Raw genomic sequence first — 25,870 nt, forward strand, 5'->3', positions numbered from 1 at the left:
CTTCTGCTGGCTGCAGAAGCACTCCATTCAAATGAACAAGGTTTTGGCCGGACTTTACACTTGATTTTATTATCTTAGGAAACAGTTTCATGAATACTTTAAATGTTTTCAATAGCTAGTTTAAAGTCTTTTTTTTTTTTACAATTATCATGATATGCGTTTTTGTGGTCCCATTAATTTTAAAATGTATGATAAAATATGGTATGTTTCTAGTGCTTCTACTGGTTCTACCGAGTGAAGACCGCCCTTGCTGGTTGCAGCCTAGCAGTCGTTTTAGGAACCGGATGTTTCCAAGATTGATTTGATTTGATTTGATTTAGCCGAAAAAGAAGCTTCAAAACGGGTCAGTAGAAACCCATGGGTTATGTGACCTTTGTCCATATTCTTTAGAGTCTATGGTTCGAATATATCAACCCCTTTTCTGCTTAATCATCCTGTCGTCTGCGTTATTAGCACAAATAGCCTCGCTGAAACAACGGTAAACATGTCATGAATGACCGGGCTGTCGAACACAGCCAGGTGGATCAAACGTGACATTGATCAGCAGCACTCATCCTAAACGTTGAACTATTTTCTTGAGGTGCTTGCCCGTCCAAAAATACAGGACAGACGGATGAGAGAGCTTGAAGCGTGATGCTTAGCTGCTGGGAACCAGCGCATCTTTACCATATAAATGCATGGAAAACAGGAGCCGCCAGCTACACACTTTCTGGTCAACACGGCGCCCTTATTCGGGTCCATTCGTTTCCGTTTTGTATACTCCTTGACTTCCAGACCGCAAGGGTCCATTTGGTCTATCATTTCATTCATAAGGTGTGGTCCGATTATGTTGCAGATATTAATGATTTTGATCATATAAATAAACTATGTGTAATTTAAGCTGGTAAACACTGTATTAACTAATATGCCCATGCATGTCCCTTAATACTTTACCTTTATGAGTTCTGGTATATAAATGTTTTGAATTTAGTTTTTGTATTATTTTATCTTTTGGTACTATAATGTATGTTTACGTCCTCCCGGTGGGGGCTCCTCACTTTATTTAAAGGGGATTAATATACCTTAGAGCTGTTGTGTGGAAATAATAAAAAAAACGTCCCCCCATCCAGTTCTAGGAATCTTTTTTATTATTTCCACACAACAGCTCTAAGGTACAGATCACAACAGATCTAAGTAAAATGTTGAAAATGAGTGGAATGCCCCTTTTAAGTGTCACACAACTGTGGACTACTTGCGAGTCGTCCACAACTCTTGTATTCTGATATGTATTTCAATGTGTGTTGCGAACTGACACTTAAATAAAGATCTATCTATCCATCCATCCATCCATCCATCATTAATTCTGCTAGAATTAATGATGGATGGAACCCTCCTCAAGGACCACTAGCGGTACCCCAGAGAACGAGCATGTCCGTGGATCCATTCCGGTGCAGATCACATGGTGACATCGCAGGGCGGTACGGGTACTACTCACCCATCAAGGCAGCGTTGGTCCTGTTCACCGGTTTGGGCGGGGGCACGGGCGGCTGCTTGGCGGTGGAGGTGGGCGTGAGGCTCAGCGCGGCCGGAGGCTGGGGGCCGCCGGCACCCGCAGAGACGGAGCGGGCGGGCTTGGGCCCCGCCGAGGGGGAGGAGTACGGGATGGTGTTGTTGTTGTGGTGGTGGTGGTGATGGTGGTGGTGGTGGTTGGGCGGGGTCCGCAGCGAGCCCGTCTCGCCGGCACCAGGTTCCGGGGACGCGGGGCTCACCAACCACTTGGGCGGCATGACGGACTGCTTGGGGGGCAGCGGCTCTCGGAGGGTGTCCCGCAGCGCGTCCATGTCAGGGACATAATGGCTGTCTGAATCTAGGAAGACGGAACACAAAGTGACAGTCGGCTTCATTGTCACATCACAGGTTCACAGGTGTACAGAAGTTGGTGAAATTCATTTTCCATGTGCGCTCCATCATTTTGTAGGTTTTTTGGTGAGAAAGACAGCATAGAAACGGGTCAAAAAAAATCAAAATGATATACGTGTACAACTGTACTAAATATATTTGCTGTCGGGCAGAAACGTATTTTTTCCACGTTTTAACTTTTAATTCCTACTTGGTCATACTAGTGTCAAACAAAAGTAGCAAAAATAGCAGATCTACAAGGTCAAAATGCTACACACCATGATATGTTTTAAGCTTGAAGATGGAATAGCAGTCTAGGCTCAAAACCACTCTTGGCCTGGTTGGGTGTGAGGATCAGCATGGCCTTAAGGGGGCGCTAGCGGTGTATTCAGAGCCTTTGACCAGTCGTTCTCAAACCTTTTCATGTCAAGGACCCTCAAATTCATGTTTTTGGCCGCAGAACCCCATCTGAAAACAACTTGTGCCGCCCATACAAGATATATGTTGTTAAAATGTTTCAAAATGTTTTTTTTCTTTATTTTTAATATAGTCTATATGTATATGTGGTTAAACTGATTCTTATTATATTAACTCATTTGGCTGGGGACCCCGTGGAACCTACTAAAGGACAGCAGGGGGTTCCTGGTCCCAGCTTTGAGCATCACTGTCTTTGACGACCATCGTATGTTCATGTTGTTTCTATAGGTTTGCATGTGTCCCAGTGCTGCTTCAAAAGCACCCTGACCTACATTCTATACCTACGGAAAGGTGTAAATAGCTAGGATGGAATTAGAGCTCATCCCACCTGACTGCGTCCGATAAATGGGCTTGTCATCACAGGGCTGTATCCTACAGGGCTTCTACTCAGCAGAGATTGAGGCCAATATGTCTGGATCAATGGAAGGACACCAGACAGAAAGCTTCTATCGCACAATGTCCTTCCTTGAGATCGGTGGTACGCAAACATTTTCTCTTTTTCTTTTTACCCATTTTTTGAGCGGTGCTAGCCACTCCTATGCACAGCTTTGTGTGTCTGTATGAGCACGGAATGTGCTCAGCTGATTGGCTGAGCACGGAATGTGATGTGTGATGATACGAGCGCCGCTCACTTCACACAAGTGTGAATGTAGTTGTTATGCCAATTAATTCCACCCCACAAACTATTTTTTGTTGTTGTAGGTAAAGTGAAGTAGGTAAAGTCCAGCGCACTTCAGCCAGTAGAAGGTAGAAGGGACAACTTGCATCAGAGAAAATAATAATAGCTGGGCCCTGGGGGGAAAGTACGAATATTCACATAGATGGCAAAAGTTAATGTTGAATCAAACCAGTGTTCCAGCTCGTATCAATGGAACTAACATGGTAAACGTTAACCCATTAAAAACAAGAAATAATCTATGTCAGTTTAGAACAGTGGTTCTCAGAAATGGCAGATATACTGCATACAAGCTTGTACATCTGCTATTTGTGAAATATCTTGAAAACATTTTGAGTGATTATTATTATTATTATTATTTTTAACACAAATCTTCCCTTCTGGGGGGTCCCTTCTGGGGGGTCCCTTCTGGGGGTCCCTTCCCTTCTGGGGGGTCCCTGACACAAACTCTTTTCGACCTTGGCATGAAAAGGTTTGAGCACTACTGGTTTATAAGGTATTTGTAGAATGGGCCTCATCGAGTCTTAATGGGTTAAGTTCCTATCTGTAGCACAATAAAAACACTTTTCACATACATTCATTATGTTTAAATTAATGTTATATGATCAATTGTTTTCAAGTATTTTGCCCACTTGCAAAACACTTGCAATATCAGGTTGGGAATTGCATATTTAAATGTTTGAGTGAGCGAGGGGAACTGAGCAAACAAGGCCGCTTTCTGCCGCTTTACCACTCCAGGCTCGCTTTCTCTCTTTCTCTGTGTGTGTGTGACTGTGTGTGTGTGTGTGTGTGTGTGTGTGTGTGTGTGTGTGTGTGTGTGTGTGTGTGTGTGTGTGTGTGTGTGTGTGTGTGTGTGTGTGTGTCTGTGTGCGTGACTGTGTGTGTGACTGTGTGTGTGTGTGTGTGTGTGCGCGCGCAATAGCGCGCGATAGCGCTGCCTTGAGAATTACGTTATCTGGGGATCAGCTGCCAAGATAAACAGTGGAGGCGGCTGTAATTACCACCCGAAGGCCCCCCCCCCACCACCACCACCCTCCATGCTCCCACGCTCCTGCAACCACACGCGCACACACACTTTTTTGGGGCCGTTTACCATAAGCCGGAAAATTGCAGATCTACAGGTTCACAATGTGTCGCACTGCTATACATTGTGAACTAACGGTAAGCCCCTCAAAATCATTTTGAACCCATGAAACAATTCTCTTGTGAGGACCAGGAAAATTGTCCTCATTTCTCAAATTCTACAAATTGTGGTTCGCGCAAGTACAGTAGGCTAATGCACACACACACACACACACACACACACACACACACACACACACACACACACACACACACACACACACACACACACACACACACACACACACACACACACACACACACACACACACACACACACACACACACACACACACACACACACACACACACACACACACACACACATCATGACGATGATGTCACACAGCCAAAGGAGGAAGTAGGCCACGGGAAAGGGATGAAGCAATACCATGAGGAAGGGAGGGAAAGAGAACGAGTGAAAGAGGGAGTGAGTGAGTAAGCTCGGGGGGGAGAGAGAGAGAGAGAGAGAGAGAGAGAGAGAGAGGAGGGAGACAGAGGGAGAGAAGAGAGAGGGAGACAGAGAGAGAGGGAGTGAGAGTAACAGAGAGAGAGAGAGAGATTGAGAGAGAAAGAGAGAGAGCGTAGAATAACTACTAAAGGAACTCAACTTGTGGAGGCAAAGTGAGTCGTGTGTGTGTGTGTGTGTGTGTGTGTGTGTGTGTGTGTGTGTGTGTGTGTGTGTGTGTGCGCTGTGTGGCACGATGGAAGCCATTCGACAGGATAACTGACATCTAACAGGCGTGTAGTATAGGAGCAATATCATCCCCTCAAAGCGTAATGGTTTAAAGCTAAAGCAATAAACGTCAGCTCCTCAGCACCCATTAGCACCGAGCCCTACAGCACTAACAGGGCAGCAGTAATGGGCCTACTGATGTGGTGTCGCATTAACCCCTTTAGGCCTGACATCGACATTTAAAAAAAGGTCCTCTAAATCATGACAGTTTTCAGTGGTGCTCAATATTTCATGTCAAGAACCCCAAAAACTTTCTGTATTTGGCCGCCGACCCCCATCTGAAAATATGTTGCTCCAGGGACCTCCCCAGTAGCAAGGATATGAGTTAAAAACGTTCGCTCTGAAAGAATATATATTCAAAGATTTGCACCACATTTTCACGATTTTTCAAAAATAGCAGACCTACAAGCTCCTATGAGCTTGTAGATCTGCTATTTTTTAATAGCTAAAGTATAATACTTAAAACACCAAAAGGGGTTCCCGCCCAAAATGGGTTAATTAGGAGGAGCTAGCTAGGACCGCTTTCCTCTCCCTATAGCTCTGGAAGAGGAAAGCGGTAGCTGGAGCAGGGCCCCTGGGAACATGGCCCCTGGGAGCCCAAAGACGGGTGGCCCGTCTATATCTGGGGAGGACAGGACACGAGGACAGACAGACAGACAGACAGACAGACAGACAGACAGACAGACAGACAGACATTTACAACCTATAAAGTGACGATTAATTGTCATACATATAACTGCAAATGACGATTTAATCCTTAGCCCCCTTCAAAACCGTTCTAAAAGAGCACCTACAGGTGACTTCAAGTTGTAACTGGCCCCTGTAAAAAGCAAAAAGTCTAAACTTATCATCTGAAATCCCCCCCCCCCCATCATTATATACTTATATGATGTTTTTGAATACCGGTATTACTATATTATATATGTCCATCAGCCCCGCCACTCAACAGCGTCAGACAACAAACATGGCTGCCCCCACTGCGGTAACTTAGGATCGTATCAATCTGGCTATTACATCGATATGATTTAATATCGATATATCGATATATCGTATGATAAATAGTTTCTTTACAGACACGAGAGGTTTTATAAACATCATCATCCGACATATTTTACCGCTTTTGTTTACATACTAGTAGCGCTCGTGCGCTCATGTGGCTATGGCTAACGGGTTAGCCATAGCCACATGATTGACAACAACGTCATCTGCTTTCCTACTATTCTGATTGGTTGGTATGAACCAATCACTGAAGACTGTCGCTTTGACGACACCCATCCCATAAACTGCTGCCGTGGGGAGGGCTTTCAGTCTGAATAATGAAGTGAAACGAAATGAAAATTCAGACTGAGTGTCAGGCTAGGAAACAAGACCTTTAACTATCTAGAAATTGTTGTTTTTATTAGAATTGTTATTACTGTTGCCATTATTAGCATATTGTTATGCCCTTTTTTCATAGAAGACATGCTGCCTTGTAATTGAATCAGACGTAGTGACTGATAACTTTAATCCATGCGTTATACGTTCAGTCAGTCTGCACATAACATTGGGGCCACATGATGGATCTCATGATGGCAGGAGGATCAGAATCATGGAGTATAGCCTCTTGTCTCCTCCAGGCTTTCCACAAGGCAGAGGAATGTCTGGTTTTCATTCTGAACTGACCAGTGCGATCTAGTCTAGGCCACGTGCGTGTGCGTGCCTGTCTGTGCGGGGCGGGGTTTTTTTTTTAGGGATTCACTTTCTGAGCATTCACTGATTTTCACAGCCAGTCTGGGATGGAGAGAGAGGGTAACCGGAACACTCACCCCCAAAACACGCTGGCCCCCAGCCGTTCTTGCATGCAGTTAATACGGTTAGGAATATAAGTTTAGGTTTAGGCATAGTTTTCCTGAGGTTACGTTTAGGAACAGGGTAAAGTTTAGGTATAGTTTTACTGAGGAATAGAGCACCGAAGTCCTGACGTCACTCGCTCATCCCCTGGTTCACGGAAGTACTTTCTCTATGGAGAATAACATGGGGTCCTGAACCCATGGACTTAGCGCCCTCTACCGATATTGACGTCAGACTTTGGTGCTCTATAGGGTGAGGTATAGGCATAGTTTTACTGAGCTTAAGTTTAAGAATAGGGATAGGTTTAGGCATAGTTTTACTGAGCTTAAGTTTAAGAATAGGGTTAGGTTTAGGCATAGTTTTGCTGAAGTTAAGTTGAGGAATAAGGATCGGTTTAGGCATAGTTTTGCTGAGGTTAGGAGTTCGCCGGATTAGACGAGCGTTCTTGAGCGTTCTATTGAGAGAGGAGAGGGAGGGGGGGGGGGGGCAGGAGGGATGGGGCGGGGCGGCTCGGCTCACCTCTGCCGGTCCTTCCCTCCTCGGCGGACGTGTGTCGGGTGAGGGTGGGCCTCCACTCCGCCTCGGGGGGGCGGGACCTCCTGCCGTCCTCCGACGGGGCCTTCTGCAGGTGGGGCCGTGACCTCTGGCCGTCCTCCGGGTGGAGCCTGCCTCCGCCTCCTCCGCGCCGCCCAGTGTGGTGACCAGTGTCCATCATGTCCCCCGGCCCCGGGCCCTGCTGTCCCTGCCACGCCATGTTGGACCTCCACTCGCCCTCAGCGTGAAGTGGTGGCACCGCCCGCGGCCCCCCTCCCCCTCCTCCTCGCCGCAGGTCCTCCTGCTGCAGCCCACCACCTCCTCTGTGACCCTGGGGGGGGTCAATACATAATAATCAACCTGGTTGCAATTATTTGATATATCTGTTTTTTTCTTCCGTATATTAACGCCATATTTGATCACACTACAGCGTCACACAAAGTCACATCACACAGCATCTGCCCGACAGCGAGGAAAATAATCCACAGTTCCTCGGCAGATCTTACCTGGGGATGTCCACCCCGTCGGTCTGCTCCTGCGTCGGGATGATAGCGCCCCCTACGGTCCTCCTGTTGCTGTTGCTGCTGCTGCTGCTGCTGTGCTATCCAGGCCTGGTTCATCCTGAAGTCAGGCTCTGAGGGCAGCTTGCCCTGGTTGCACGGGCTCCGCCCAACGCCGTGCCCGCCCCCAACCCCACCCCCGCCGCCCCCCACGGGCAGGGTGTGGCCGTTCTTCACGTAGGGCTGCTTGACGCTCTGCGCGTCATCTGCTTCTGCTGCAGACAGAGAGACGTGAGTTAGAGAGTGAGAGATGCCCGAGTTAAAGCAGGGCTTTTCAGCCCTTTTTCATACTCCTCTATCTATTCGCCATTTGTGCCACCGTTCGCCATTAGACCACCATCTGATGAGACGTAGCCTCTCAGACCCAAGACAGAATATTTTGTTGTCGACGGATAGGACTTTGTCCACAATTCCATGTTGTATTGAATGATGTGGTATCATAGGAGAGACAACAGGCGTTGATCAAAATATGCATTCTTCTACATTCTCTAATTTTTTAAAGACTTCAAAAAGGAATCCAAATGACTGAAATCAGGCTGAGATCTTTAATCCATGAGTGTGTGTGGCGGTGATGGACATGGAGAGAGAGAGAGAGAGAGAGAGAGAGAGAGAGAGAGAGACTCACCATTGTCTGGGAGCTCCTTCAGCACTCCCTGTTCTATAAGCTCCTGTCGCGTTCGTCTCATCGACATTTGCCTCTCCAGAACTGCACCCACACGCACACGCACACACACAGATCTTCGGTCAGGCAGGGTCGCTGTGTGTTTCTGATCAGAAGCCTATTACCATTACTATTAACGCTGCCCCAAAATAACTGGCTTTTCCATGGAATTGTCTCTCGTCTCAATTAGGTTCAAGTGAACGCACTGAGTGAACACACTGCGACAGCTGGGGGACAGCAAAACGGACTCACTAAGAAACTGTGATAAAAGGTAACACAGTGCTGGACGAAACAAACACAATGACATTATCTGAGGGGTGACAGGAAGAATGGGCACCTCAATATATAATTATTTGGTTGAACATTCGACAATAAAGGCCTACAATTGCTGCAAATTGATACAAAACCTGTACATCCAATCATTTTGGGCATAAACAAGAAGTTGAACGGTAACTGTAAGTCTGATAATGATCCTACCATGCATGTTCAAATCATGTATGCTTTACATTAAAATAGTTCATATTTTTTTACATTTTGGGCAATAAAGCAATTGATATATTGAGGATGACCGACCTTCTGACGTCTCCTGGAACTTGTCGCTGCTCTTCTTCTTCCTCCACTTCCAGGGCTTGAAGATCTTGCCCAGGGTGGAGAACTTCCCCTTGCGTTTGGGGGGAGGGGTCCCGTCGCCCGTGCTGCCCCCCTCCCCTCCCTCCGGTGTGCCGTGCTGCTGCTGCTCAACTTCATCATCTGCAAGGGGGAGAGAGACAGAGAGAGAGAGAGAGAGAGAGAGAGAGAGAGATGTAGGTTTTTAAAACCACTTGTAGTCCTAGTAAAAGGGACTTGAGCTGTAACTGTGCTGGCGTGACAGTGACTCAGGAGGTAGAGCGGCCGCTTGGGAACTAGAAGGTTCCCAGTTTGATCCCGGGCTCCCCCAGGGTTGGTGTCAAAGTGTCCCTGAGCAAGACTCTGAACCCCTAATTGCTCCCTGTGAGCAGGTTGGTGCCTTGCATGGCCGTCTATGTGTGAATGGGTTAATGTAATGGACTTGCACACTGTAAAGCGCATTGGATAGAGGCGCTATATAAATGCGTTTTGAGCTTGTAGATTTGACATTTTTGCAGAGTGTTCCCCCAGAAAAGGCACGCTGCACTCAAAGTGGTTCAAGATTACGATGAATACAGGGTTAAGTGGTTAATCAATTTAGTGTTTAGATGTATTCATTGATATATTTTTTTAATAAATACTATACGATTATTTGTTTAACCATGTATACACCAAGCAAGCCGGTTATTGGTCCCAAATGTATTTGGTATATATTTCCGGTTAATTGCCTAGCCCCAGCTTGTACAGTAGATTAGCTATTTTCTGCGACGACATCTAGAGTCCTTGGAAACCCGGTCAACTCAGTATGGGTATAACTTAAGTGGTTAAAAAAACACTATTCCACAGCCTGGGAAGGGTCAGACTTCTTTGCACAATGTTGAAATGAATTTGGAATGTTCCTGATTTCCACGGAAATGCTCAAATTAGTAACAAATGAATAGACAAGACAAGACGATAACGATCGAACTCAACTCTGTCTGCTGCCGTTGAACTCAAAACAGTCTTATATTGCTCTCAAATGTGTGTTTAATTTCTCAAAGAATCTAAATCACATTCAAGCTGCAATATGTAACTATCTAGAACCTGGTCTCCTGCACAAGTGCTGAAATGTTTTGAGCCAATAAAAATCTTGACCTTCAGGTCAAAATTCATGTCAGAACCGGTGTCTAGGTGAGACATGACCTTTGACACGGTATAAGTATAAGTTATATTGCATTAACATACTCTACCATACAGATTGGACAACATTACATTGTATTCATTCAAATAAAGTTACATAGTGCTGCTTTAAGTATTTATTTTAAAATATAGAAGGATACTTTTTTTCTATTACTAGGCTAGCTTATATATATATATATATATATATATATATATATATATATATATATATATTCTTAACCCATTAAAACCAGGGAAGCATCTGTGTCATTTTAGATGTTACATAATAGCAACGTACCTTTTTCAGACAACTCGTAGGATTTTGAACAATGGTTTAGAACAGTAGTTCTCAAAATAGCAGATATACAAGCTCACTCCATACCGCGCTGCGACCTTGTATCTGATATTTCTGAACATTATTTGGAAAATCTTGTGTTCAAGTCAAGTGTTTGAATAATTTTCTTAACACACAAATCTTCTCTTCTAGCGGTCCCTGGCACACAGCATTTTCAGATGGAGGGTCCAAGCATAATATATAATTTTGGGGGTCCTTGACATGAAAATAAATGATTTAGAAGGCATGTGTAGAATCTGCCTCAGGTCTTAATGGGTTTGATTTGTGCATTTTTCTAACTTGGCTCTTGGAGACAAGAAACAAATTGCGGTTTGGGGTTCGAGGCCACATGGCCGCGGCTTTGGCACGTCGTCATGACTACAGCACACGCACAGCATTTCCAGAACAGAGCTGTAGTTTTCTTGCCGATACGTGAACTAACCCCTTCCCTGCCCTCTCGCTAAAGAGAGGGCAGGTTACATAGCAATCCCAAATCTTTAGGAAGCTTTTTTTATTTTTCCAACCCTCTTCAACCCTAGCATCGGTATATGTTCTCTGCTGATGCCGGCGACAATAAGCCTCACCGACCTACATACTGATCGTGACAGCCCTAAAGGAGAAGGACAGCATGTTCATTAAGGCCGTTATTTATGGGGGAGGCGGGGTGGCTGAGAATCATGAACTCCTCCACACCGGTCAACAGGGGGGGGAGGGGGGGTGGAGGAGGAGGTGAGACCCCACGTCCGTTGGCTCCCTGCCAGAGCTTCCCACACTCCAGTGTTCACATTCCACAGTCGGGGGGGTGGGGGGGGGGTCGCTTATCAGCTATGGTACGCACATGGACGCGACCACGCAGTCAGTAGTGCACACATCTGTACCATGTCTCCGTGCCTACAGGGCTGTGATGATCATTACATTTAAGGTGAACTGACCATTGATTGAGATTGACGATTTAATTGTGCTTTTGACATTGAACACCGTCTGGAACATATGTAAATCATATCTGTCGGGCAGGAACCTCTTATCTCCATATTTTAACTCTTTGCGACTTTTCCGTAAATGAATGCCCTACTACTTAATCATCATAATACTACTACTACAGCGCAGCGCCACACGAAAGCATCAAAAGTAGCAGATCTACACGCTTGACAAGCGTCTGCTATTTTTGCTACTTTTGAATTTGAATCCTGAAAAACAGTTTTGGAACATATGAGGTTCCCACCCGACAGCGACAACATAAATGCTGTTACAGTTTTCCTTTTAGGTTTTTGAAAACAAACATTGCACCGAGCAGATATAACAAATGCCATAAATATGCAAAGAAATGAATGACAATGACCGGTACCAATGATAAATAATGTACTAGCCAAAATAGTTGCGATGTGACGCATACTGTCTGAACGTCTATTTACGGTATTTTTCAACCGGTGAACTTACACATACACATTTATCAATTCGGACGATCCGCAAGTGAGAATAATTGCAATTGTCTCAAAGAATTGCCATCAGGACATTAGGTGACTGATTATGTAATAATTTTGACAGGCGTATCCACACACACACATTCCAATGGACACCGACACAGCCAAAAGCTTTTCACAGAGAACCTGCTGCTAAGGCCTGACCCCTGCTCTAAAGGGCCAGTGTGCCAGGCAGACTGACAGCTAACTGACATGCTGCTGAGCTGTGAGGGAGCCAGCTCTCCCAGGGCTGCAAGGGACCGCTGAACTCAGCAACAGTGCAGGCAGGGGGGAAGCAACCTAGTACATTTTGTTACTGTCGGGCAGAAACCTCTTATATTATTGTTATATTTAGAATATATTATTATTATTACAATTAGTATATACCGGTATTCTTATTTTATTCTTATAAATGAATGCCCTATCATACTACAGTGTCACTGTAGTATGTGTTTTTAGCTTGTGGATCTGCTATACTTTTGCTATTTTTTAATTTGAAAAAAAATAATATATATATATATATTGGATATAGGTTTCCACCCAACAGAGACCAATTACTCAAGAACTATTACTTGAATGTTCACATAATATTTACCACGCAGCACACCAGTGTTGATGTCATCAATCTATGACTTGTCAACTACCTTTTCACTGACGAAAACTAAATAAAAACTAAACTATGATGACTATGATGAATTTTATTCAAAAGACTATGAACTATAAACTAAATGCAGCACAGAGAGAGAGAGCGAGAGAGAGAGAGAGAGAGAGAGAGAGAGAGAGAGAGAGAGAGAGAGAGAGAGAATGGGCCTGAGGTATACGGAGCGCCCGGCCCTGTGCCTCACACAGGATGTCCTGGCGACAAGCAGGTTCCCACAACACAATTCTGGTCAAAACACACACAATGCCTGCTAAACCGACCCGACAGACAGACAGACAGGCCTTCTGGACAAAATGCACTTATGTTTTTCATTGTAAATTGTGTTGCTAAGAAATCTCTCATCTCCATATTCAGATTTCTTTCATAAATGAACATCCTACTTGATCATACTACGGCATCACACAAAAGCATCAAAAATAGCAGATCCACAAGCTCAGTTTTGATCTTAATGTAGATCTGCTACTTTTGAATTTGAATCCTGAAAAAGTAACAGTTTTGGACATCGTGAGGTTTCTACCCGACAGCGACGATTTACTGTTATTACAGTATAGCTAAAATCTAAAAAGGACAAAAATGCTTTCCCGGACAGAATGGGTTAATAACGGCTGGCTTTCCTGTGCAAATATTTGGTGGACATGCACACACACACGCACGCACACACACACACGCACGCACGCACGCACACACGCACGCACGCACACACGTTCCAAACAGCTGACCAATTTGCTGCTGTGCCAGAAGAAAATAATAGTTGAACTTGAGGTGCTCTTTTCTCACTTGGACACACAATGCTTCACAGAGACCTCTCTACCTGGAAGAGGGCTGCTGCTCAGTGTCCAGCTTCGACGGCGGCGGGACTTGAGGCAGCATGCCATGGAGGAAGCCCCTCAAACCTCCTGAACTCCTGAACGGATAGATCCCCCAGAGGCACACCATTCACAGGGACGGTTAAAACCACTTATATCCAAAAGAAAAAAGCCAGGAGCTTTTAGAAGCACAGCTCAAACTACAGCAGACAGACACCCATGCAGCTCGGGGGATGCTGACTGAGCTCGGGAGGCAGCAGTGTGTGTGTGTCTACTCCGAAACCATGGAAATCCAAGCCCCTAATGGCACGGTAGAAACTTGAGAATCCAGCCCAGCTGACAAAACATCCACATTATGCATCTCTTAAAAAGGCAGGCAGCTCCTTCGTCTCTGATCCAGCACGGAGCCCAGAGTTCTCCTACAGGAGCAGCAGCAGCCTCTGGACGGAGTGAGAGTGCCGATTCAGCTCCAGCTGAAAAGCACTGGTCAAGGGCAGGGCTAAGGTCCTGGCAGGGATAGGGTCCTGGTCCAGGGCAGGGATAAGGTCCTGGCAGTGCCAGCCAGGCTATAGCACGCTGCCACCGGTGATCGCTCCTGGCCCGGTTGGCGATCGCAGAGAGAGAGAGAGAGCTCGATCCAAGCGAATGGAGGCTCGCTCCGCATGGGGAAAGACAAATAAGTTGACCTTATCTCGAGAAGGCTCGTTACGTATACAGTACGGCGGCTAATTGACTGTATATATTCGACCAGCGCCTCTGGCTCAGGAAAAAGGAATCTTGAGGGAGGCCCCCCTGGCTCGATAAAGCTGGCCTGGTATGCTGCTGACTGAGGTGGGCTCCTATACAGGGCTTCTTCTTCACAGATAGCGGCGAGGGAGGCAGTTCTGTCATGTCATTGTCTCACAGAGTGGAGGTCCAGTGTGGGTAGCAGGCTCTGGCTGCAGCTGTGTGACTCTGGAACAGGGGGTGGGTGGAGGTGGGGGGGGGGGGGGGGGGGGGGTCAGCCTGGAAACACAGAGAGGAAACGGTACTCCACCCAGAGAACAAAGACAACCTCTTCCCCTCGCGCTAACACAACACAGTCTCACACACACACACACACACACACACACAGTCACACACACACACACACACACACACACACACACACACACACACACACTGTGTACAGCAGCACCGCAGGGCACTGGATACGTCATGTACTGTATATACGGATAAAAGAGTTGCCGCGAGCTTGTATCTTGTACTGTTCGACTAGCCAAAGTATAGGGGGTTAAAAGTTAAAAGAGTTTGCCAGGGACCCCTGGAACCCCCTCAAGAATCCCCTGCCTGGGCGTCTCCGGAGTGAGCACACTTTTGAATACTAGCTGGTGTCATATAGTGGCAGCTAGTTATTGAGGCCGACAACATTCAGACTCAGAGGCGGTTTGGATTGTCGCGACTCAAGAGGTTCCGTCATCAGTATTCAGTTCACACGCTCCTATCAGTGTCTTTTGGACTTAGATAAGGCTTTCCTCCAATCAGGAAACCGGGGCCAGACATGACAGACAGGGAGGGGGAGGGGGGTGCTGCTGCAGTGAGGACCTCCCCTTCGGAGCCACGCCTACTACACCCTTCTGTCAGTCATCTCCCACACCCCTCCACTAAGTGCCCTTTCAGGACGGAATCCATGATTCAGTGAGTGACACACTTAAGATCTGAAATTGGTAGTTCTCAAACTTTTTTTTTCCAGACATCGCAGTAGTACATGCTCGCATGGTGCTGTGCTGCTATTTTCCAAAACAAAACCCGAAAATGACACAGATGCATGCCTAGTTTTAATGGGTTAAACCCCGGCATTTTGTATTCTATCTGGGGGAAAACGTATTGTAGAAAGTAGTCGAATCTCACAGCGCAGCAAGCTTGTCGATCGGCTATTTTCCTGCCAAGATATTTAGTGTGGACTAAATAATAACAGAAAAGTCAGTAGAGAGAGCCCTGAGGGACTCCGGCCAACCCAATTGAATTGGTTTAATTGGTTAATAGACGTTGTTAAGGGCCCCATTCATCCTGCCAGTCAGTCAGTCAGTCATTCTGCCACCCATCCTGTCAGTCAGTCAGTCAGTCAGTCAGTCAGTATCCCTTACATAAGAGTCAGCTTCAGCAGGGTGCAACAGTTGGGAAATACCTCCATCCACGTACATGTAGCCTGTACCTCACTGCACTGCACTGCACAGGCGCCAGCTGGCATTATGACATGTAATCTGCTTGATTGGAGGCACACAGAGGTTACACTACAGTGGTGGCTTCTCATGGGATCTTGCATACTTAAAGGAATAGGGTAAAGTAAGTGATATTTGGTTAAGACAAAAAGTTAGCTTTTGTTAAAAAATGTAAAAGCGTTTGTTAAAAAAATTAAAAGCTCTACATTCTGATAGTAATATCAGTAATAGAGTGGTTGTTCAGTAACAGGTGTCTGCCCGTCTCACAAACTCTTTAATAAACAGGAAAAAAAATTCAGGTGGGTTACAAATGTCTGTTATTCATAATTTATCATCTTAAATGATATAGTCTTTCAGTTCCAATTTTGTCCATTTTGCTAATTTCTTTGTGTCATCACTACACTTCCTTTATCGTGTATGTATATGAGTTCTCTGAACTTCTCTCACCTGATTGGAGCAAATCTGTGTGTTGTAAAGAGCTAAAGAGACAGGGAAGACAACTGTTACTGAACAAACACTCGACAGCCATGATTACTATTGGAATATAGAGCTATTTAAGTATTTAACACTGGTTTTAACAAGAACCATGATGCACCATTGAACTTAATGCACCATTGAAATAAAGAAAAGAAAACTCATAACCATGTCACAATAGTAATAGTTGCTTTAGAATTTTAAAAAATCACACCCGTGTGAAGTGAGGGGCGCCAATATATTAAAGTCTAACTCATGTTGATATGGTGATGTAATGGTGATGTAAAACAAATGGTACAAACACAAACATTAAACGCCATTAACAATAAAGAGACAATAAGACGTAATGAGGCACATTATGACGTACATTTTCCCTTCATTGTCAATGGCGTTTACAAAACAAACACACACAAACATTACATTACAGACCAACTTGGTGAGTGTGTTCATTGTTCAGGGAATAAATTTGTTGTATATGGATTTGGTTGATGGGTTCTTTTGTATGCCATATACTGTACATGTAATTTTCTCAACGTCTACAGATTTATTTGCCACAGCAGATTCTTAATTGATACAGGCTTTGTCCTCGTATGAGATAAAGATCTCACTCCATTAAAAAATAATGCAGAAGATTAGCTGAAACCAACGCAGACAGACACAAGCCTACTTTCCTGCTAATCTCTTCAGTGAAATATATTTGTTGATGTCTCGCGCCACGGTGAGTTGCACGTGTGCGTCTAATCTCGCACCGCAACAACACACATGACATTATGGTGTCACATGTGTGGGTGAAAACCAACTCAGCAGCATGTCATCCATCTGATCTTGATGATTTAACACAGAGAGAGAGAGAGAGAGAGAGAGAGAGAGAGAGAGAGAGAGAGAGATACAGACAGACAGACAGACAGACAGACAGACAGACAGACAGACAGACAGACAGACAGACAGACAGACAGACAGACAGACAGACAGACAGACAGACAGACAGACAGACAGACAGAGTGTTGTACAACATGGGACCAAATGCACCCTTATACTCTTTAAAGAAACAATCGTATCAAATACTGTAACAGATCTGATACTTTTGATACTTTTGTGTGATCAAGTGGAGCGTTAAATTTACGAAAAAACACAAAATGTTGTTATATGGAGATAGGTTTCTGCTCGACAGCAACGATATCAAACTGGTGGTCCTTCAAAAGAAAAACACTTGAATGAGAATCACTGATTTAACATTCCCTGGACAGAGAGAGAGAGAGAGACTGAGAGTAAGAGCAGCACAGAGCACATCACTGATGATTACGCAACCTCCACCCCCTCCTCTCCTCTCCTCTCCTCTCCTCTCCTCTCCTCTCCTCTCCTCTCCTCTCCTCTCCTCTCCTCTCCTCTCCTCTCCTCTCCCCTCCCCTCCTCTCCTCGTTGACCTCACTGAAGTAGCTGTGGTTCAGAAACGTAATAACATAACCAAATGAACCACTTGACGGCGGCTGGGCACGGGAAGCACTTACTGGCGCGGAGTCGAGGGCATATTAACGAGCATGTGAGAGAGAGAGAGACAAGACAAGAGTCTGTCCAAAAAGCCTGCGTTAAAACATACGCACAAAGTGCGAGAGAGGAGAGGAGAGGAGACACTCACCACCATTGTTGTTGTGCTGCTGTTGCGGTGGTGGGTCCTGAGCCGGGGTCTCCAGACGAAGGCTCTGTCCCATGATCCAGCCCCACGGAGGGGCCTCTCTCTCTCTCTCTCCTACCCAGGAATGTGCTCTCTACACTGGGGTCGGGTAGAGGGCCACACCTGCCCCCTGCTCCTCCTTGGGCTCCGATGACGTCCTGCTGTAGCCTCCGTCCTCCCGATGACTTCCCCTCTCTGCTGCCTTTGCACTAATGTTTTCCTTCTTCTTCTTCTTCTTCTCCCGTTTCTCTCTCTCTACCTCTTCACCGTGTACTCCTCCCCCCTCTCTCTCTCTCCCTCTCCCTCCCACTTCCAATCTCCTAAAGATATGCCCCCCCCCTCCCTCCCCCCGAAGTGGTGGAAAGTAACTAAGTACATTTACTCAAGTGTTGTACTCAAGTACAATTATGTCCGTTTTTAGATACAGTACTATACTTCTACTCCACTACATCCGAGAGGCAGATAGTGTACTTTTTAGTTCACTAGTTATTTGAAAATGTTTAGATACTTTGCACGTTTACATTTTTATTTAGGAAAACCATGCACTCAAGCCCTAGTTCATATACGTTGTTCTATTGTAAAATACAGATCTACAAGCTGATAGCACATCATGTGTGTGAGCTTGTAGAAGAAAAAGCACGGCAAAATTGGGAAAGCTTTTAATAACATTTTACTTTTATGGCTATAACTTTGTAATACTACTCAAGTAAGAAGTATTTTTTAACTTGTATATTGTAAGAATATATGGTCAGGTAGAAACCTAATGTCCAAAACCGTTACTTTTCAGGATTCAAATTCAAAAGCATCAAAAGTAGCTTTTAAAGTAAAACCTCAGAGTAATTATCCCTCCCTCCCTCCCTCCCTTCCTCCCTCCCCCCTCCAGGAGCACGACTCCCTTCTCCGCTCCGTTCCAAAATCGTACTTAAGTGCAGTCCTTGAGTAAATGTACTTATATTAGTTACTTTACACCACTGCTCAGCGACCCTCCCTCCCACTTTGGCTCCAGGAGCAGGTCAGCACTCACAGAGAGAATGCCTACCATTCCTGGGCAAAAGACTGCTTATGTTTTCAATTTGTTGTGAGCGTGCGTGTGTGTGTGTGTGTGTGTGTGTGTGTGTGTGTGTGTGTGTGTGTGTGTGTGTGTGCGTGTGTGTGTGTGTGTGTGTGTCTGTGCGTGTGCGCGTGTCTGTGTGTGTGTGTGTCTGTGCGTGTGTGCGTGTCTGTGTCTGTGTGTCTGTGTGTCTGTGTGTGTCTGTGTCTGTGCGTGTGTGTCTGTGCGTGTGTGCGTGTCTGTGTGTCTGTGTGTCTGTGCGTGTGTGCGTGCGTGTGTGCGTGTGTGCGTGTGTGTGTGTGTATGTGTAGTCATGTAAGCATGAAGAGGGAATGAAGAACGGCCCCGGCAACGGCTGAGTGAGTCATGTGACGGTCGAGGTCACCGCAGGTTAAATGAGGATGTTTAAAAGCGGTGCCAGTGATTTAACAAAGACTCTACGGGTTTTTACATTTCAATTACACTGGACTGAGGACTGAGCAGACATTCCATACGGTGACTGTATGTGATTATTCATACCTAGAAGTACATATTGGCACACAATACGGATTCATACCGCCAACTAAGCTAGACGGAGATTAGCAATGGAGTTCAATAGATTGATAAAACATTTGAAAGGGCAACTTTAAGGGATAAAGTTGTCTGCCCACCCCCTATAGAGACTGGTGTTCCACACCACGGTGTATCGCCGTAGTGGCGCTACACCAGCCCGCTTCAGGTTTTGGCCTATAACTCTTGAACCATTAGGTCGTACAATAAAGCAAATAATAATAAACTCATCTCTTTTGGTATTGTCCACTAAACGGAAACCAGACAATCAGTAATGTGATTGAGATGTATCCGTCAGATTTTCCATATTCCATTCCATTGGCTATGACCTGAATTTCTAAAGTTTGCAGGTCCTAGGTAAGGTAGGCAACCCTGGTGGAAAACTGCGCTCTCTGAGAAGCGTTGCTTGTTTTGTCGTTTTCATCAGCCTCTGGCCTCTGCCAGCGGACACACAGTCGCCGACAGAGTGACATAGTAAAGACAGCCTCGTAGCCTGTGGCTCAGGAGCCAGTTGCACCACCTCACACTACGGCCTCTTTTAGACGGCGACCCTCTCCAGATAAAACAGCAAAGTCCTGTTGCGTTCTAATTTTGTATTGACCCTTTACACGAGAACGCACACTTTATGAAAACGCTATAATGTCGCTAGGTGGCGGTAACAGGCTGCCAAATAGACCAGTCACCCACATACAAGAAGAAGAACCAGGTAGCTCCCCCTTCACGCAACCCTATCAGGGTTTTGAATGACGCTTCCAGAACACAACGTGGTTGTGGACGTCGCTCGCTGCCTGCTTTCTACTAACGCATCGAGGTGACACACAGGCTGACAGGCAGCACAGAGCATGCAGGCAGAGCGTGTCACGGGATGGTTATAGCCATGAGCAGCGCTTTGTAGGCGAGGAGGGAGGCTTGTTCAGGAACTCCATTATATCATATATGGCTCTGCATCAATGTAATAAACATATGCGCTGTGAGCCAACGTGAGCCATGATGTCATAAGTTTTGCAGATTCACTGTTTTGCCTGTTTACATGGAGAAGGGAGAAAACGGCGTTCTCAAAGATTTCCACTCTGGAAGGTGTTTTCACTTTATTGTGTTTTCACCTCGTTAAATGGCTTGACTTAAAAGCCATTTAAGCTAGGCTTGGTTTGAACTTAGTGTGAAGTGGTGCAACACCACGGCTCCAGTTCAGTACAAGTGGCTGTAAGTGGGCAGAGTGGGCGGGAGTCGCGGGACAATGCGATATAAAAGGTAGCGAGAGGGTACGGACCTCCTGAGTCCACATCCATCCTCGTCGCCTAACGAGGTAACACTTAGCGAGGTAAAGGTCAGGTGGATCTTGGGAGGAGGCGTGCCACCGCTTGCCTCTCTCAGCCCACGACAAGTGAATTATGGCGAGAGCGAACACATGCATTCTAGCAGAAGAATTACAGCCGCCATTACCAGAGTGAGAGAGAGGTCAATGAACTCGTTAATAAAAGGAGGAATGGAGGAGCTCTCTATTAGAGCACAGCGCCTCCTCTCCTACCCTCGCCTCGTCTAGTCGGAGGAGTGCTAATGGCCGACCACGCCACCGGCTCATGGCGCGCCGTGCATTTGTCACGCCGCACCAATTTTCTCTAAGAGCATCTCCAAGTCTCCAAGTCTGCACTGGTTCTCAAACTTTCCATGTCAAGGACCCCCAAAATGTATTTGGCTGCAGAACCCCCATCTCCAAAATAATATATATATTTTTTTAGTTTATAAAAAATACCTCCATTAAAAAAAGAATTAGTTAAAAGGATCGTGACGGTATATTAACAAATTTAGCTAGATGTCATTATAGGTGAAAAGGGAAAAAAAGAGGGGGGTAAAGGAACATAGACAATCTACAAGCTTACAACGCGTTGTGATGTGACACATTGTGAGCTTGTAGATCTTATTTATACATTACAAATAATCAATATGTGCAGCCCTACCAGCTCAGTGGCCTTGTGGTTAGAGCGTCCGCCCTGAAACTGGGAGGTCGGGGTTCGATCCCCGGCCGGGTCATACCAAAGACTGTAAAAATGGGACCCAATGCCTCCCTGCTTGACACTCAGCATCAATGGGTTGGATTGGGGGGTCAAATCTACTAATCAAATGATTCCCGAGCGCGGCACGGCTGCAGCTCACCGCTCCTTGGGTGCGGCTCACCGCTCCAAGAGATGGGTCAAATGCGGAGAACAAATTTCACTGCGGTAACGTGTGTGACAAATCGTATGACTTTGACTTGACTTTGACTACTTTTGCCAAGGAGCTTTTTGGGCCCCGCCCGAACACACTATTAATAAAGTATTCAATCAATCAAACTAAACTCTTAGAGTATTGAGGTTCAAGGTGTCTTCAGACAAATACCTCCTGTATATCTCCGTCTTCAGAGGAATCCGGAGAGTGAATGGCTGTGATTATGATGTGTCTTTTAGATGACACTGAGTGTGAGGGGAAAAAGTACTCAAATGTTTTACTAACGTATAAGTTGCTAAAGTAAAAGTATCAATAGGCCTACTGCAATGTAGATATACTACATACAGTACATACAATACAAGTAAAAGTCCAGAATTCTAAATGTACTACGTACAAAAGAATTGGCATCAAACAAGTAAAAGTACTCATTGTGCAGAATGCAGCATTTCAAGTTTTCAAATGTATAAAGAAATATTTTGAAAATAGCAGATCTACAAGCTCATAATGTGTCGCCAAAATGTAGGGCTGAAGTGGTTCATACAATGTAACTGGTAACAAAAAATTTCAAATGAATATAGTGGAGTTAAAGTAAACAAAGACAATTGGATCCAAGATAGATAGTAGTGGAGTAGAAGTAAAAAGTATTGAAAATTGTAAATACTCAAGTAAAGTAAGCTACAAATACCTTAACATTTTACTTAAGTACAGCACTACAGTAAATGTAGTTAGTTACTTTCCACCACGTATAAGCATTCACCGCTGTTTCTAAACATGGAGGGCTGGAGGAGTGTGAGACAAGCAAGCGTTCCGTTTCTCTTCCCTGTTGCCCCACATACAGGCTCCACAACCGGGCCGGCTTCCAAACAGAGAGCTGGGCCAATCCGCATGAGCCCAGAACCTTACCGGCCTGACCTGGATAACAGACTGGGCCAGGGCAGCTTCAGCAAGGCAGGATGAGAGAGACACACACACACACACACACACACCCACACCCACACACCCACACACACACACACACACACACACACACACACACACACACACACACACACACACGGTCCTATTCTAGGAATGAGAACCCTATGGAGGTACTACAAAGAGAAACGTCACTACTGAGAGTGTGCATGAGAGCATCAGGGCGTGTCGTTTCCAAATTAATTAACCACTCAACCCCTACGCACATCGTTGACAGGCGTCCCCCAGGGGCCTATACTCGGTCCCCTCCATTTTGTCCTTCTACACCAGTGGTCCCCTCCACGTTTCTGGATCAGGAACCCATTGAGAAACCAGAAAGCATTTGTGGCCTACGCGTCATTCAAAACCCTGATAGGGTTGCGTATGAACAAAGACCCGCGCCCCCTGCCTGTCTGTACTGTGTGCACACGCTGTCCAGGGCGCTGCTGCCGTGTCAAAACTCTGGGACTGTAAAAGGTTGGAGCACCCCGAGTTGCAGATATTTCTCTGCCTCAGTATGGCCCACAGGTCGCAAATGGCTGGTCCAGAAGACCTAATGCTGTGTAGACCTAAGTGGCAAATAAAACTCGGCGGAGAGTCGAGACAGTCCCATAAACACCTACTGGGCCATTTCACTTAACAAACCACAACCACCATCACCATGCAAGGACTCACCACGATTTTCCATTACAGAGTCTGACACACAACGACCAACGGTTCCTGAAAAAGAAGGAGAAGAACAAACAACATGATTAGCCATAAAGGTTTGATGTGAGACACATGCTAACCCCAGCGAGGCAAACCAACGTGTCGACACACCATCGCTTCACGCTCAATTCACCAGTAATATACGACGTTGGTCTCGTCTTTGGTGACGTTTTCACATCATTCAGCTCTACAGATACAGCATGTGGCTTGCATTCCGAATTGAAATCTTAGGGGCAGTGTCCACCAAATACCAATATGTTTTCCTTTTTTCCTGGGTGCAGTGTAGGTTTTTACAATGACACGTTTTTTGGAAACCCATGGATTAAAGCAAAATAAAATCTCACGACTGAGAATGTTTGTATAGCCAAGTCCTAATGTGCAATTTGTATGAAACAACAGTATGAAAAGGAGCGCCCCACACCAGCGCTGCTCCCTGAACAATTAGCAATATGTAAAATTATTAGGTTTTAGTAATATTGTTCCTGCTGTTCTACATACTGTCAACCAGGTGAAGAAATCACAGATTGAGGCTTTGAACCTTTGCTTCTATATGGAATATCTGAGACTATTAAGATTTCACGGAAGATGTTTCTGAACATGTTTGACCACTTCGAATTCTCTAATCTTAACAGAAAATAGCAGATCTATAAGCTCTCAATGCTTCGCTTGTGGATCTGCTATTGTCATTGTGGAACACGCTTCCTAGAAGACATGGAATCAAAATGACTGGAATCCGTCATGGCAACTGAGTACTTTAATCCATGGAAACCCCAGCAGCGTGCCATGGTGCCGAGCGTTTCTTTTTGCGCTAGCGCGTATAATATACAGTACGTGTGGCGTTTATATCTGATTGAAGCTGCTTGAAGCTTGAGCTGAAATATTTTCAACTCGGGCGGTTTGCTTTTTAGGTGAGCGCTTTTGCGTTTTCAGCTAGGAAAATATGCCTCAGTGAACACGGTCCCTTAAAGCTGCAATCCGAGTATAATAGAATAGAACTAGAAAAAGTGCCCTTCTGGGCACAGGTCTCCACCAGGAGGATAGGACCGTGTGAGATGTTTGGCAAAATGTTTAGGAGTAATATAAACATGTTTTTTTGTTTGTTAGTTTTTTGCAACATTTTTCTTCATTTTGTTGAGGAAATGCAGAGTGCCTGGTGGCACTATAATAGGCCAATGTGAAAAGGGTGCCATTTCTTCATACGCCTTTAATGGCAATTGGATGATTTGAGGCATTTTGTTCCAAAAATGTGTTTTGCAAAAATCAACCTGTTGGTGGCGCTATAACAGGCCAATGTGAAAAGGGTTCCTCAGCCTAGTAAGAAAATGTGTGAAAGATTTCACGTAAATTGCATGCTGCGTTCATGATTTGAGGCTTTTGTTCAAAACGGGGCAATCTTGCAAACTGTGAAAGCCAATTATAACCAATTAGGATGGAATATGAAATATCGGACAGATCCGACTTGAGCACATGACCATAGAGATACTGTGTAACGATTTGTGAGAATTTTGGACAGAATCTGGAGGAGTAATATCAAAAAATGTGGCGCTATAAAAGGCAGATGCGGAAAATGCAGGTCAAAGATTTGTCCTTGGCCTCTAGGGAGTGTGCATGCAACGTTTCACGCAGATCGGTGCAGTTTTAGGTAAAACATGTGAAAAGCTGCCTCATGGTGGCGCTATAACAGGCCGTTCTGGAAAATGTGGGGCAGAGGTTCATCGTTGGCATCCAGGGAGTGTGTGTGCAAAGTTTGGCATCGACCGGGTTAACGGTGCCGGAGATTAGCTGGTAACAGACGGACGGAAGGACGGACGGACGGACGGACACACACACGGACGGACACACACACGGACGGAGTGCAAAACATACTCTCTCCCCATGCCTTCGGCCTGGTGGAGACAATAATCTGTAGTAGGTGGAGCTGGTGTCTCTACTCTTGCAATTGAGAGTGTAAACAATTCCCTTACAGACGTCTAACTTTGAGTTGTGTGTAGAAATGGAACCTTATGTCTAATACTGAGAGTGGTATTTCGGAGCTCAGGTGGCGCAGTGGTAAAGTGCCTGCTCACCACCATGGAGGGTGTGGGTTCGAATCCACCGTGGTGCAGCCGGACGGCTTTGTCGAGTGTCTACTATTCGCCTTTCTCGGCCCCACCTCTCTCCCTGTGTTTTAGGATCCAAGATGGCCGCAGCACCAGGAGGGGGTGGCCTTACTGGGCTGCGTTCACAAATTCAAGACACCTGTCTTGCGGTTGTCTTGTGTCTGTGTTTAATGGCCACTCCAATGCATTTCCAATGGAACCCCATATGGTTTGACCAAACATTTTGTTTGATGGGGGGGAGGGAGGCAGAACACATCCATCAAAGCTGTGTTAAGATACAAGTCAGGTGTCAGACACAAGGCAAGTGTCTTGAATGCAGCCCCGTGAGGTCATATGTCGACCCCGCCCGCTCACCTCTGCCCCACCCCCTCCTGGTGCTGCGGCCATCTTGGATCCTAAAACACAGGGAGAGAGGTGGGGCCGAGAAAGGCCCTTTATTTGTCACTGTACGTACTCCT

The 25,870-nt window shown here is 45.6% G+C and overlaps 1 protein-coding gene across 1 annotated transcript in view; it reads right to left on the reverse strand.

Annotated features, from left to right (window-relative positions):
- The window catches only part of phactr4b (phosphatase and actin regulator 4b), a 39,087-nt gene extending 21,193 nt beyond the window's left edge, over positions 1-17,894 (reverse strand). Inside the window, exons 1-6 of the mRNA XM_079503659.1 lie at positions 17,811-17,894; positions 9,048-9,224; positions 8,439-8,519; positions 7,760-8,022; positions 7,239-7,584; positions 1,475-1,846 (exon numbers count right to left, since the gene is read on the reverse strand). Coding sequence (XP_079359785.1) covers positions 1,475-1,846; positions 7,239-7,584; positions 7,760-8,022; positions 8,439-8,519; positions 9,048-9,224; positions 17,811-17,883 — 1,312 coding nt within the window. The 5' untranslated portion in view covers positions 17,884-17,894. The remainder of the gene's footprint in view (positions 1-1,474; positions 1,847-7,238; positions 7,585-7,759; positions 8,023-8,438; positions 8,520-9,047; positions 9,225-17,810) is intronic.
- Positions 17,895-25,870: the final 7,976 nt, after the last annotated feature.

Source organism: Electrona antarctica (genome assembly GCF_951216825.1).
Source record: "Electrona antarctica genome assembly, chromosome: 6".
Taxonomy (NCBI): domain Eukaryota; kingdom Metazoa; phylum Chordata; class Actinopteri; order Myctophiformes; family Myctophidae; genus Electrona; species Electrona antarctica.